The sequence below is a fragment of the Acyrthosiphon pisum genome, chromosome A2, assembly GCF_005508785.2.
Source record: "Acyrthosiphon pisum isolate AL4f chromosome A2, pea_aphid_22Mar2018_4r6ur, whole genome shotgun sequence".
Classification (NCBI taxonomy): Eukaryota; Metazoa; Arthropoda; class Insecta; order Hemiptera; family Aphididae; genus Acyrthosiphon; species Acyrthosiphon pisum.
This window is the reverse complement of record NC_042495.1, coordinates 105,039,036-105,054,702: the sequence shown is the minus strand read 5'-3', so window position 1 is coordinate 105,054,702 and position 15,667 is coordinate 105,039,036. Positions and strand designations below refer to the sequence as shown.

Below are 15,667 nucleotides of genomic sequence, written 5' to 3'. Positions count from 1 at the left end.
TATGACCGGTATTGAACATCGATATTTTTTCGGATTATTTTTATTTTATTGTCGTATAATGGCATCATCCCCATTGTGTTAATATTTATTTAATGTGTTTGAATAAATAAGTACTTAGGGAACGTTACATATTCAGTTATCACTTGGTGCACCGTGGACGGTGGTACGTACAGCACGACGGTAGACGAAAAAATGAAAGACAAATTGACAAATAATACCATATTACCATAATAGTATAATAGTATAATCAATGGTATCATTAATAATGAAATGTATAACTCTCTAAAAAGATAAACTGTAAACTAGATTAAAATATAGGTACTACATTTGTCAATAGAATTGTCTATCTGCCAGGTGCGTTACCCCAGCACCCGTACTTTCAAAATCACGAATTGTAATCACGCAGTATTATGTACTTTATTTTGTACAATTTTGTACAACCAAAATTAAATTTTGTACAATACTCAAACCCCCCCAAAATCGAAATTCATCTTACGGGTGCTGCGGTAACGTTACCCCAGCACCCGGGTCAGCTATTTTTCACGAATTTCAATTTTAAACAGTACAGTATTATGTACTTTATTTTGTACAATTTTGTACAACCAAAATTAAATTTCGTACAACACTCAAACCCCCCCAAATCCAAATTCATCTTACGGGTGCTGCGGTAACGTTACCCCAGCACCCGGGTCAGCTATTTTTCACGAATCTTAATTTTAAACAGTACAGTATTATGTACTTTATTTTGTACAATTTTGTACAACCAAAATTAAATTTCGTACAACACTCAAACACCCCCAAAATCCAAATTCATCTTACGGGTGCTGCGGTAACGTTACCCCAGCACCCGGGTCAGCTATTTTTCACGAATTTCAATTTTAAACAGTACAGTATTATGTACTTTATTTTGTACAATTGTGTACAACCAAAATTAAATTTCGTACAACACTCAAACCCCCCCAAATCCAAATTCATCTTACGGGTGCTGCGGTAACGTTACCCCAGCACCCGGGTCAGCTATTTTTTCACGAATTTTAATTTTAAACAGTACAGTATTATGTATTTTATTTTGTACAATTTTGTACAACCAAAATTAAATTTCGTACAACACTCAAACCCCCCCAAAATCCAAATTCATCTTACGGGTGCTGCGGTAACGTTACCCCAGCACCCGGGTCAGCTATTTTTCACGAATTTCAATTTTGAACAGTACAGTATTATGTACTTTATTTTGTACAATTTTGTACAACCAAAATTAAATTTTGTACAATACTCAAACCCCCCCAAAATCGAAATTCATCTTACGGGTGCTGCGGTAACGTTACCCCAGCACCCGGGTCAGCTATTTTTCACGAATTTTAATTTTAAACAGTACAGTATTATGTACTTTATTTTGTACAATTTTATACAACCAAAATTAAATTTTGTACAATACTCAAACCCCCCAAAAATCGAAATTCATCTTACGGGTGCTGCGGTAACGTTACCCCAGCACCCGGGTCAGCTATTTTTCACGAATTTCAATTTTAAACAGTACAGTATTATGTACTTTATTTTGTACAATTTTGTACAACCAAAATTAAATTTCGTACAACACTCAAACCCGCCCAAAATCGAAATTCATCTTACGGGTGCTGAGGTAACGTTACCCCAGCACCCGGGTCAGCTATTTTTCACGAATTTCAATTTTAAACAGTACAGTATTATGTACTTTATTTTGTACAATTTTGTACAACCAAAATTAAATTTCGTACAACACTCAAACCCCCCCAAAATCGAAATTCATCTTACGGGTGCTGAGGTAACGTTACCCCATCACCCGGGTCAGCTATTTTTCACGAATTTTAATTTTAAACAGTACAGTATTATGTATTTTATTTTGTACAATTTTGTACAACCAAAATTAAATTTCGTACAATACTCAAACCCCCCCAAAATCGAAATTCATCTTACGGGTGCTGCGGTAACGTTACCCCAGCACCCGGGTCAGCTATTTTTCACGAATTTTAATTTTAAACAGTACAGTATTATGTACTTTATTTTGTACAATTTTTTACAACCAAAATTAAATTTCATTGTACATTTATTTAAGGTTAGCCCCCCCCCCCCCCAAAAAAAAAAAAAAATAATACAATTTCAATTTCATCTAACGGGTGTTAGCGAGTATCTTGTATCAATATTGTATCTAAGATACTGCACAACCTTGTAGGTAGGAATAGTTGTTGATTAATTTATAATTCTATAAAAAAACTATTATAATTTCATCTTACTAGGTAGATTCTGGAACATCTATGTCAATACTTTTTTTTTAAACATTGGCTTTTTCTTTTCTCTTGAATATTATTCTCTACTAAAGCACAGAACTGTTTATTTTATATTTTTCCTTTTTTTTATTGCTCTCTAAATAATCAATATCTTCTTAATTTCTGTTTTACCTCTTATGCCATTAACACCATTGTCAATTTTAATCTAGTACTGTCTTTTTTATATCAAATTTGTGCTACAATATTTTAAGTTGGTAATAAAGTTATAAATAAATAAATAAAATTCATCAAAAACTTTATATTGTGTATATTAAAAATTCTACATTTTGTTTTTTTCCATGGAGATTTGTAGCTGTTTCTTTAAGGTCATCATACACTTCCCACCGATCATTGTCTCGCCATACTATTGACTTATAATGTCCAGTGGATACTCTTAGACCAGAGCGATCCCCACTTACAAATACGATTGCACTTCTTAAATAGTATTCTTTGGTTCTTATTATCAATATTTTCGGTATTTCCTCCAAGTCCCATAAAACTGGTTTTACATAATTTTGAGGAACATTACAGATTTCAGTAATGTCTGCATAACTTGTCGATGCTTCAAGTTCTACAAAATACAAGTTAGTAAATCAATTGTTTTTAAGAATTTTGGTAATATATAATAATTGTTAAGTATGAAGGAATTTTATCTTACCTTTTGGAAGTGACACAAGCTCAATCAATGTATGGGATTTTGCATTGAATGTGTGTTTCCTTCTTGACGGATATTCAATACAGTCTACTTCTTCAGTTAAAAAATATTTTTCAATTTCTTCTTGTACATTTATGTAACCATCAAAAGCACATAACGAAAGGACTGGGTATTTTTGTACAGTCATATAATTAGGACATAACATATTTTTGCAAACATTCACTTTTGTATATGATGGCAAATTGTTGAATAGTTTTGTTATTGTAGATGTTAATGTTCCCATAACATCAATTAGTTGTATATTACCTACTAGAGTATGCTCTTTATCATTATATGGGTAATGTAGTGCCAATAATTCTATTCGTTCTTTATACAAATTAGTTATTTTTACATTTTTTGTACTTAACATTCTAGTTATAAATTTTGCTGTTTTATCAGATTTTTCATGTTTTACTAAGAATGAGAGATAGTTACTACTGTCTGCAGCTGCATTTCTATTTAATTATATGTATACTATATATCATTATTTATATTGTATAAATTGTATATTTTTATTTAATATTTTTTTTTAAACAATATTCTCATCTATTGGATAGGTTTTAATTCAATTACATAATACCTATATTAATTTATTATTTTTATCAATAAAGTTATTTTTGACAATAGGTACCTACAATTATTTTCCAGGTACTATGGTGGTATAAGTAGTTAATAGTTTGTAATATTATTATATTTAAATGTAATTAAACATTTTTCAGGTATATTATAAATAATATAATATAGGTTTGAAGTGATAGGTACTATATAGTTGAGATTTTATGTGAAGATAAATATTATTTACTCACTTTACTCTTAAGTGTTTATTTAACAATAATATTATTGATCAAATTTGCAAAAAAATAAATTTTAAATCTAAAACCTAAAATCTAAAATCTGAAATAAATACATTAATTTTTTTGAGAATTACAAATTATACCTAATAAAAGGTAATACTATCATAGATACAACTATATTTAATTTTATATTGTTATTTTCTACAAGTTATTTTCTATAAGTCATTTATTGACTATTTTTTAATCAATAGAATAAATCTTTTGCTTGTGTACATAAAATCAATTTAATTAATTTAATTGTAGTACCTACCTATTATAGGTAATTGATAAGTTTAAAATGTAGAGCCTACACATTTAAAATGTAGAGCCTACACATTTAAAATGGTTGAATAGGTAATTGAATGTATTAAAGCTGTAGGTATGTTGAATCATACATTGCATTGTTTCTATTATATAGATACCTTTACTAATACAATAATACTTACTATTGCCATCAAAAATAATTTGATCTTTCAAATTGAAAATTTCATCATCAATATTTTCATTTAAATTATTTGGTTTTCTTCCTCTATTATTGTTTGCCATCACTTATTAGAGTAATACACAAAAGTTTTAACTTCTAATTATATTTTAATATAAAAAATAATAAATTCAAGTAAATAATTATACTTAATACACGACATAAATGTAACTTACTTACAATGATCACAATTTTGAAAAACAGAAATACATTAAGACATTACGCGTTAGGTACCTTCAAGTTCATATTAAAACCAAATATATATTATTATAGACAACAAACATAAGTATTGCATAATATTCATTAGCAGGTAGGTAGGTAAATTACTAGAATAAAATGAATCTATGAATCAAAATATTAGATACGTTTTGTTGCGGTAAAGCTTAGAAGGGCGACAACACGAATAGACGAACTAGTCGACAATTAATGACAATGTAGCATAATGCGAACGTTCGACGTTCCAACTACCTGGTATCACTTAGTTCATTATCATTAGATTATAAATAGTATTTATTATTGTAGAACCTAAAATCAGATTGTATTAGACTATTTTTAGAAATACAATATTATATTTTTAACAATGAGATAACAATAATAAATTACAACTCATGATGTGTGATTAGATAAGATACTCGATAGCACCCGTTAGATAAAATTGGTTTTTGAAGGGGTTTGAGTATTGTACGAAATTTAATTTTGGTTGTACAAAATTGTACAAAATAAAGTACATAATACTGTACTGTTTAAAATTGAAATTCGTGAAAAATAGCTGACCCGGGTGCTGGTGTAACGTTACCGCAGCACCCGTAAGATGAATTTGGATTTTTGGGGGTTTGAGTGTTGTACGAAATTTAATTTTGGTTGTACAAAATTGTACAAAATAAAGTACATAATACTGTACTGTTTAAAATTGAAATTCGTGAAAAATAGCTGACCCGGGTGCTGGGGTAACGTTACCGCAGCACCCGTAAGATGAATTTGGATTTTGGGGGGGTTTGAGTGTTGTACGAAATGTAATTTTGGCTGTACAAAATTGTACAAAATAAAGTACATAATACTGTACTGTTTAAAATTGAAATTCGTGAAAAATAGCTGACCCGGGTGCTGGGGTAACGTTACCGCAGCACCCGTAAGATGAATTTGGATTTTGGGGGGGGTTTGAGTGTTGTACAAAATAAATTTTGGTTGTACAAAATTGTACAAAATAAAGTACATAATACTGCGTGATTACAATTCGTGATTTTGAAAGTACGGGTGCTGGGGTAACGCACCTAAAAATAATATATAGGTACTTACCTATACGTAAACAATTTTTTCAAGTTAATATTTCAATTTAAAATTTAACTTGTATAATTTGATTTGTTATATTATAAAAACATTATAACTAACACGATTTTAAAATGGATTATGTTTTACAGGTGAATCTTTAGGTAGTCTACTGGGCGGATTTTTATTCACATCATACGATGGAGCAGGGACTGGAACCTTGATGATTTTTACGGTTCCGGATCTTATTCGGTTCCCAGTGAAACTAATATTTCTGTTTCGGTTCCTATTTGGTTTCCAGAAAATCTAAAATGTGGGTTCCAGTTCCGGTTTATTTTCGGTTCTTAAAAATAAAAAAATGTTACCTGATTTGATTTTAAGTAAAAGTATCGGTTCCGGTTTTTAAATTAATTTAAATAAGAGTTCCGGTAAGGTTCTGGTATTAAAATTGATTTAAATAATGGTTCGGTGAGGTTTCGGTTCTCAATATTCAATGGGTTCCGGTTCGAAAACCTATTCTTTTCGGTGAGGTTTCAGTTCCTGTGGTGGAGTGTGGTTGTTACTTTTTCACAAAAACGAAAAATGGGCACTGATGACAATATGTTAAACAGTGGACAATGCTAATATTAACATTCAGTGAAATTTTAAAGTACCTAGGCACAGTCATTCGATTTTTAAATAAAAATCAATACATTCTTCGCACCACTCAGAATCTAAATATGTATAAGTATTTATAAATTTGTTACTTCTTATATTTCATTTTAATACTGAAAATTGTTGATCAATACTTCATTAGTTATGTCTTCGAATGAAATATATTCTAAAATATCTTTGTTTATATTCATCAGCATCCAAGCATCCAAATTATTCATCGATTTCTTTATCGAGTTTTTAATGTTGAAAAATTTCTTTCACATTTAATTTGAGTACAAGACAATGTTAGTATGTACGTATTTATATTCAATAAATAAATTATTATATGCTGAAACATATAGTCTGTACTTAAATAAAACATTACAACAGTAAATATTATTACATATGTTCAATCTTCAAACTACTATTACTACTAGTTATCTAATTCCGTGTTGCCGCATACCATTATAGTGACGTCACATTATAGTACGGTCTTTTTTATTTCATTATAATAAATAATAATAGACAATAGATATAGTTAATTACAAACAAAAACATTTAAGTGGTCGTACTTAACTATAATTAGAGCGGCCAGCAACCTACCGCTTTGATATTATATTATTTATTGGTTCGTCCATCGTAACATAAACCTATTCTCAGTGGCTTCGATGAAGGGTGGTGCAGAGGAGGCAATTGACCATTCAGATATAATCCAGGGGGCAAAGTTCCTCCTACTACATTCAAATTAAAGGGTATACAATCGTAAAATTCCTTTTAGAATATAACTTCAGGTATAAACTAAATATTATGTTTTTTATGTTTTAAGTTTTGTATCAATATATAAATGTATAAAGATAATGAATTTATATTTATATTACACTATAATAATATCAATACATTTGTTTAATTCTTATATTAGTATATTCTACCTATATCATTATATCAACATTAAAATAAGGAAGGTTTTCTGTTATAAATTTTGCCCCCCCCCCCCCACCACCTCATGAAAAATAGTTCCTAGACAACTGCCAATTCTGGCAAAAGTAGGTATTTCATTAAAATATGTTTATTCCTTGACTCCTGCTGTAAACACCTACATTTATGGAAATTGTATAAGTAAACAGTGACTACCTAAATTTTTTTTATGTTAACCACACATATTTTGTAATTTGTTATTAATACAATACCTAAATCATAGTGTATTAGGTATATGACAGTTTATGTGGCATTTTAAATTGTAACAATTTGAAAAATGAAAAATGTGCAAAACATGCACTAATTGAATATTATGATTCTAGACTTGTAATTTATAATTGGCCAAAACAACCCCACAGGCTCCAAATACCCGTGTTAAAAATCTGTACAGATTCAGTTAACTGAATTTAAAAAGGTGAAATCTGGGAACCGTGGCGTTTTTATAATATAGTGGAGGGGGGTATAGGAGATAGTTTAGATAGATAGAAAGATTTTATAAATTTTTTTTAATTTGTCAGGTCTTTCTGTTACAATGTTATACCCTGTGTTTGAATGCAATTTAAATGCATTTTTGCTACATTTATTTATTTGTATTATACATAGGGTTTTAAATTTGAGATATTTCACTCTTCTTGAAATATTTCAATGAAATAATGAAAAATATTTTTTAACGTGTTCGGCTAAAGATGATTAAAATAAATATATTGATAACGCACTTAGAAATAAATAAAAACATTTTTGTTGATTTATTATTTATTATTTCATATTTGTATATTCTATATTATTATGTAGTGTTGAAAAATATTCCTGGCATTATTTTGAGAATAAAAACATTTTTTATAAAATAAATTTCAAGAAATTTTAAAACCCTAATTGTACATAAACATTAATTTTATTCTTAATTTCTCATTGGAGGAAAATTATCAAGAATTATATTTTTTTTATATTTTTGGAGCAAATCTGTCAGGAGAGAATAACATATTTTTGGACGAAAATGGCTATGAACCTTCATCTACTTACATATACTTATTGAAAAATTAAACTATAAACACTTTCAAGAAATCTATTGGTATAACTTTTTATTGAAAACAGTCCAGTAGTTTTTGAATCTATTAACTTAGGATAATAACCAACGTAAACATATAATGACGAAATGACAAAATTATTATACAAATCAATTACATTATAAGTAGTGTTAAATATCTATATAGAAAAAAATACTAATTTCTACTAATTTGCTACTATTACTATAGTATGATATAACGTGACGAATGGCAACACTTTATATACGAAAATCCAATGAAAATAGACCTTCTAGTTTTCGAAGAACCACTATTTCTAACTGAACTCAGTACCACTGTATGTAATATATAACAATATAGATTGTTCATCATTTGGTATATATAGTTTATGAAATGTAATATTTAAAGTAAAAAAATAATAATAAAATATAAATATATGTGTATAAATCATGTTAGCGGCAAGTCAAATCTTATCTACTCATTTGATATGCCAATCTTAACTAAATTATATAAGTAATAAAGTAGTATTAATTTTATTATAGTTATAACCAGGGCTTGGGAGTTATGGCATTTAAAATCATTAAAATAAGCGCTTAAAAACATCATTACACATTTAATTTTAATTTTTTTCCAGTTTGAACTGACAGCAGAGGGTCCGTTTGTACAATACTAGTCCTCAGCATCCATTGGTATTGGCAAAGCCAAATCTACTCTGGTTTTTATTGTTATAATTGAACCATTTATGAATATCTTTGGACGTAGAAGATCATTAGGTCTAAAGTGTCTGTCACAAACTAAACTCTTTATAGTTAAGTTCAATTTAAGTGACAAACTCCATTCATTTACATTTTCCTACAAATAAGAAAAATATTCAATGAACAGACATCAAAAATTATTTTAAAACAATATTTATGAATGTTTATAATAATTACTATTGGAGGTTGGAAGAAGCTGATATTATCATCATTTACATCAGTATTAGGTTTGTATCCCGGTACAGCACAATAAGGATCAAAATCCTAAATTATTAAAATAAAATTAATTTAAATTATGTATGTATCTGATCTTATACAATTTAAAGGTAAGAATATTATCCAGAACGGTTCAGAGGATGTTATTAATATTAATATTTTTAAGTGAGTTATGTTCATTCTAATAAAATCATAATTGCCTTCTTAGTTCTTAGTAGAAATATCACTAAAAGTTTACAGACACTCTAAATAATAATCATACCTTTAAATTTTATAAGGGGTATATTATTTCTAAATTTAAAATTAACGAGAGAATGTAAACGTAGGAAATATGCTGTACGCTTACAAGACGAAGACAACAAATCCCAGTGTGTCAACCTCTTAATGTACAAAATAAAATGAACATATAGTAAACTTAAGTTTAGCTGAAACTATACTATTGAGTAAAACATCATTTTTAAACAATAATCAGCCTAAGCATAAGTCTACCGCGTAAATGGGGTGAGCCGGTGCAATTTTTGGTACAAAAAAATGTTTTTTCAGTTTTATTAAACTAAAAATTGGGAACTGATAATTTATTTTTATAGTTTTCAGTAGGCACACCATTATTATTGCTCAAGAAATATAAGTATATTATAAACAACAGATGATTTATCTGCATAACTAATATTATAATTACCATCGTACGTCTGTTCAATGCTTGCAGGTGCAAATTAATCTTATAAGCAGCCTCAAATGGTAAACACTAAAATCAAATAATACAATACTATCATAGATGTAGGTACATATAAGCATTTGATAATCCTAGTTATTCCTGAAAAATTTTATTGCCATAAACATTGTTTATAAACACAACACGAAATCATCAATACAGGTATCATCACAAGTCTAACTTAATTAGATAACAATAAACGATTAAAGAAATGTCAAATAATAAAATTGATTAATTACCTTCACGTAAAAAGAACTTGAGTGCTGCAATAATAACAACAACTAGCTATACATCGGTTGGATGTGACGTCATGGAGGCGATGGGTGCATTTACACAGTCAGTGGCGGCTCAATCTGTAATATTTATATAAATAATATCTTACACAATAAAAAATAAGTTTCAAACACTTTAATTAATTTTATAAAACAATTTTACATTCAACGTAATGCAGATCATCAAAAAATGTTTGTTTTTTTTGCATCGAAATCATGACCATCAAACGCAATAAGTTCAAAAGCAAGCAGTAAGCTGCACTTTGCTCAGAATTCTGCAGTCTCCACTTGTTGAGTAGTCACAAGTCAGTAGTGAGTATAGTACGGGCGACGTGCCGATATGCAAATCCTAGTTATTCCTGAAAAATATTATTGCCATGACAAAATAAACCTTGTTTATAAATATAACACAAAATGATTAAATGTATCATCACAAGTCTGACTTAATTAGGTAACAATAAACGATTTTAGAAATAATAAATTTAATTAATTAGGTACCTGCTCGAATTCATGAACATCAGACGCACGCAGTGTATAGGCAAACAGCAAGCTGCACTCTGCACAGAATTCTGCAGTCTCCACTTGTTGAGTAGTCACAAGTCAGTAGTCAGTATAGTATGGATGACGTGCATATATGCAAATCCTAGTTATTCCTGAAAAATATTATTGCCGCCATAAACTTTGTTCATAAACATAACACGAAATCATTGTCACAAGTCTAACTTAATGAGATAACAATAAATGATTTAAGAAAATATGTCGAATAATGAAATTAATTAATTACCTTCACGTAAAAAGATGTAAAACGTAATATTTATTGCAATAAATTTTGGTTCGTGAACACAACACGGAATTATTAAAATATGACTCTGTACCTGAGAGGCTGAAGGGTCCAAGTCCACTTTTATCAAAATTGAGGTTATGGTTTTTTCCTACGTGAAATTTTGACGCGCGTCATTTTACCTAATTTCATTTTAGACCAGTGACGAATTTTTACCTGGATATTGTGAAATAACAAAAGGAACTAAGACCAAATACTAATTTTGACTTATGAATTTTGATCCAAGTCCATGATTAGGACTTTAAAATAATATGCTTTGTTTTTATTTTTACTATTATAATTTATATGTATTTCTACAATCAGTGTTGGGTAGTAACGTAACGAAAGTAACTAACAGTGTTACTTTGCTTGTAAATCGCTACTTAATTTTATTAGAATGCTTTCCAAGTAACGAAAATGTAATAGAAATTACAATTGAAAAGTTATTTCGATAGAATGACGCGTTACAGTTTCGAATAATTGCACGTTGTACACAATATCTCTGATATTTATTAATTGGAGTTTACTAGGAGTTAGTTTATGCATTAGAAAATTAGTTACGTCGTATAACAAATTTACCTGTATTTTACACAGTTTAAATAGGCAACTCCTGCTTCGATATACTATACACCAGGGCTGAGGAAGTTAATGATTTTTTTTTAACTCAGTTTAGTTAAGTTAATATGAAACCAATAACAAAAAGTTAAAAAAAAATTTAACTATAGGTTAACTCAAAGTGAATACACACTTTTTGTTAATATTTTATTAAGTTAAAAAAAGTAAATTTGTTTATACAACTAAATTATAGAATATAGTGTTAATACTTTATACAGTATATCCATATTAGTTAGATTCGAATGATATATACTTTTTTTACATTAATATTTCACAGTAACGAAATAGATTGAAATAGTGAAATATAATAAAATGAAAACAAAATAAATTAACTTAAGGGGGCTGCAACGTAGCATATTTTAAGGAGTAATATTTAGGCAATTCATGTGACATATAAATTAATACTGTATCTATGTGTGAGTAGTAAATGAACTATTCCGTTGAAAAGGCCCGTTTCACGTGGACGTGTATCATACGCGACGTATCGCACGCACGCGTTTTAATTTACATTGTTCAATTTCATAAGCGCCACTCCGGAGTTTCACTCGCCGGTTTGGCGTGTATGAACTTAATCACTGTTAATTGAAAACGCGGTCCGCCAGTTGTTGACCTGTATTTTTGTACTTTTACCTGCCCTAGTATATGGCAAAAAATATAAAAAAAAACTTATTATAACTAAAAATAATTATTATTTGAACAAGCCATACAAATTGCAATGGCCAGCATGATGTTAAAAATAATGATTGACAATTATTGTAATAATAAATAATCAAAAAATATGTAGGAATATTATTATATTATTATATGTTATAACTGATAATATTTTGAACTGTGAACTAAAATTATTAGGTACATTTCCTAGATATTAAAACCATTAAGCAGTACCGTAAAAATCATAGGTGCAAGCGGTGCACATCACTGGGGCCCTCAGGAGCGAAGGGTCCTTAGCGGATATACGTCAATTTTTTTTTAGATTCTGAGTGAAACGATGAATGTATTGATTTTACAATGATGTGTTTTTTTTTTTTTGAAAACGGGAATTTTTACGCAAAACCTGTTTTCGAGAAAATTGATTTTGGTTTTTGGTGTAACTTTAAAACAAATGACCGTAGATACATGAAATTTTCACTGGTTGTTTATATTTCCATTTTCTATACATTATAAAATTTTCAAAATATTTTGATTTGTTTTGAACTGTTTATTTCCGTCACGAAAACTATGAAAACAAAAGACAACCGACTGTGCCGCGTCCAACGAGGGTCTTGCAGACTGTCGGCGGAGACCGTTCCGAGGCTTCGTCGTCCCCACTATTTATTTTACGCGACCGATATACACCGTATAGCGCTTCCGACCGTACCCGAACAGCCGTCGGCAGACGGGATACGTGTAACTCCTGTAATCGCGGCGTTGAATTATAAATCAGTAACGAATGTTTTTGGTTCGGTGCACAGTTACAAATCACAAAATGGTCCCCAACAGTAGGAATTCTGTTCGTTCCACGCTTCCACGTACGTAGTACGATTCTACGGTCTAAAACATTAGGTACACTTTAATACGGGAAAAATTACACACGAACAATATTATTGTTACGTAGGAACGCATAAATCGGGAAAGTATTTAACGGGAATGAAAAAATAATCGTGAAAATATTACTTACTAATGAATAATAATTCTTCACAAACCAAAAGATTGTAAGGAAAGTTAAAAAGAATTTTGAAATAGTTACTATATAAAATTACAAAATATTTAAAGAGCAATCGGAAAACTATAAATATAAATCGTGAAAGTAAAAACTGATGTACCTACTTGTATAATTTCAAAGGTTTTTGAACAAAACTGAAACAATATAAATATTAATAACAATTAAACAGTGAATTGGCCAGCATAATATTTGTTATATTATAACATAAGAATAATATGTTTTTAAACGTTTTAAATTATGTTTGTAGCCAATAATACTATTTAAAACTATGTATATATACGTACCTATAGGTAAACATATAAGGGCCGTCCTTAGTCAAAATTTAAATTCAAATTCGTGGGTCCTAAAATAATAGATTAATTTAGTTAAGGTGTCAAAATTGTAGGTAACTGTTATTTTATTATCGAAATCAGAAACACGGTAAATATATATGAAAATTAGAGTTGATTGTTTTGTATGTCTGCCAAGTACCTACTTGGGCTATATGTATTTGATACAGAAATTTGAAATGGTTGAATATTCGGTAATATTGCAGCTATATATAGGTACACAATAAACTGTACCTACTACATATATTTATTATATTACCTGTGCTGTGTAATACAGTTTTATATAATATTATACTATAATATCATAGGTTTAATAAGTTATGTTTTTCATTAACAATGTACCTATAGGTACAATGTTTATACACTGAAATAAATAAATAATCAAAGAATAATAATAAACGTAGGTACCTGTTACCTATTGACCAAAAGAGTTTCAATTTCCGACGTATAATATTTTTTTATATTACTGACATGCTGAAGTCGTTTTGAAGTTTAAATATACAATTTCGTAAAAGTTTGAACACTAAAAAAATTTAATTATTCGTATATATTAAATATTTTTTATCTACTGTGTAAACAACACATAATAAGAACCTTGTATTGCATTTTCAAGCTTATCGACTCAATATAACAGGAATGGCAAATGACAAATGATAAGCGTGTCCTGCAAGGTGGCAGACGAAAAAATATTAAGGGCACGCAAAAATATTCATATTCATATTATAATATAATATATTATTTTAGATTTTGAGCGGAGCAATGAATGTATTCATTTTACAATGATGTGATTATTTATTTTTTTTTTTTTGTGTGTCTGTCGCCACTTTTTAGGACAGTAAAAATGCTTATATTTTCTTAAACATTAACTTTTCTGGTAGGAAAGTGAATCTAGTTGGTACTTTAGGGGGTCAAAAGTAAATATTTCCAACCCACGCGGCATTTTAATATTTCCCAACTATGGCAAAAATATTTTCAGGAAAACAATATTGTTGTCAAAATATTTGAAAAAGTTGCGCAAATAATAGGGAAATATTTTATTTATATTTTTTGGCCAGGAAGTTCACATTTGAAAAATATTTCGTAAAAAACATTAACAAAACATTTTAATCATATTTTTCAAAAAACATTAGAAAAATATTAAGTCAACTTTTTTTGTGCAACCATAATATAGTCCAATATTTTATTATTATGAGAATAAAATATTTATACCATATTATTAATCAATTATTCATTATTCAAGCACTCCAAAATATTAAAAAAATATTATCATTTCCCAAATGCAGTGTGGGAAGTAGTTTTCAAAAGCGCCGTGAAAAACAAAAGAAAAAATAAGGAAAAACAGGAATTTTTACGCAAAATCTGTTTTTGAAAAAGTCGATTTTGGTTTTTGGTGCAACACTAAAACAAATTACCGTAGGTACATGAAATTTTTACTGACTGTAGATATTAGCATTTTCTATACACCATGCCTTTTTAAAAATATTTTGAGCGGTTTAGGGACATTTTCAGTTTCCAATTTTTTTAGTTTATTTATTCTATAAATATCAATACAATTTTATTTGTTGGGTCAAAAGCTTGAAAATTAAATAGAAGGCGCCTAATATTATATATTGTTTCAAAGCTAGATGAAAAATATTATAAATAAATAAGCACAATTTTCTTTTATAAGCATTTAAAGTTCGAATTTCGACAAAATTTATCAAATTTAAAATGTAATAATTATTTTGTAGTTAAAAATGTATAACATTTTTAACTTTTATAGCTAAGGATTAAAAATTTAAACAAGGTTCCACGTATATAGGTTATGTATAAATATTACTTTGTGCACAATAATATCATCAAATATACTTAGTAGGTAATATCATACGCTGTCTGATAGTCTTCGCTCAGACTCGTTTTTCTTATACAATGATATTATATCATTGAATTCAAATTTAACACCATCCATTACAGTGACCCACTTGTAACCTACTGTACAGCAAAGTGACATCCACTTGCCCATATTTTTTATTTTTTATTCTATAAATGTCTTTTATTAT

General features: G+C 28.8%; 2 protein-coding genes across 2 annotated transcripts in view; one reads left to right on the top strand and one right to left on the bottom strand.

Annotated features, from left to right (window-relative positions):
• The window catches only part of LOC100573316 (shootin-1), a 49,878-nt gene that overhangs the window by 14,719 nt on the left and 19,492 nt on the right, over nucleotides 1-15,667 (top strand). The window lies entirely within an intron of this gene.
• Nucleotides 2,093-3,552, bottom strand: LOC107883098. The gene is made up of 2 exons (XM_016802543.2): nucleotides 2,962-3,552; nucleotides 2,093-2,874 (listed from the first exon to the last, which is right to left on the bottom strand). Exons 1-2 carry the CDS (start codon nucleotides 3,365-3,367, stop codon nucleotides 2,561-2,563), a joined length of 720 nt encoding a protein of 239 aa, XP_016658032.1. The 5' UTR covers nucleotides 3,368-3,552; the 3' UTR covers nucleotides 2,093-2,560.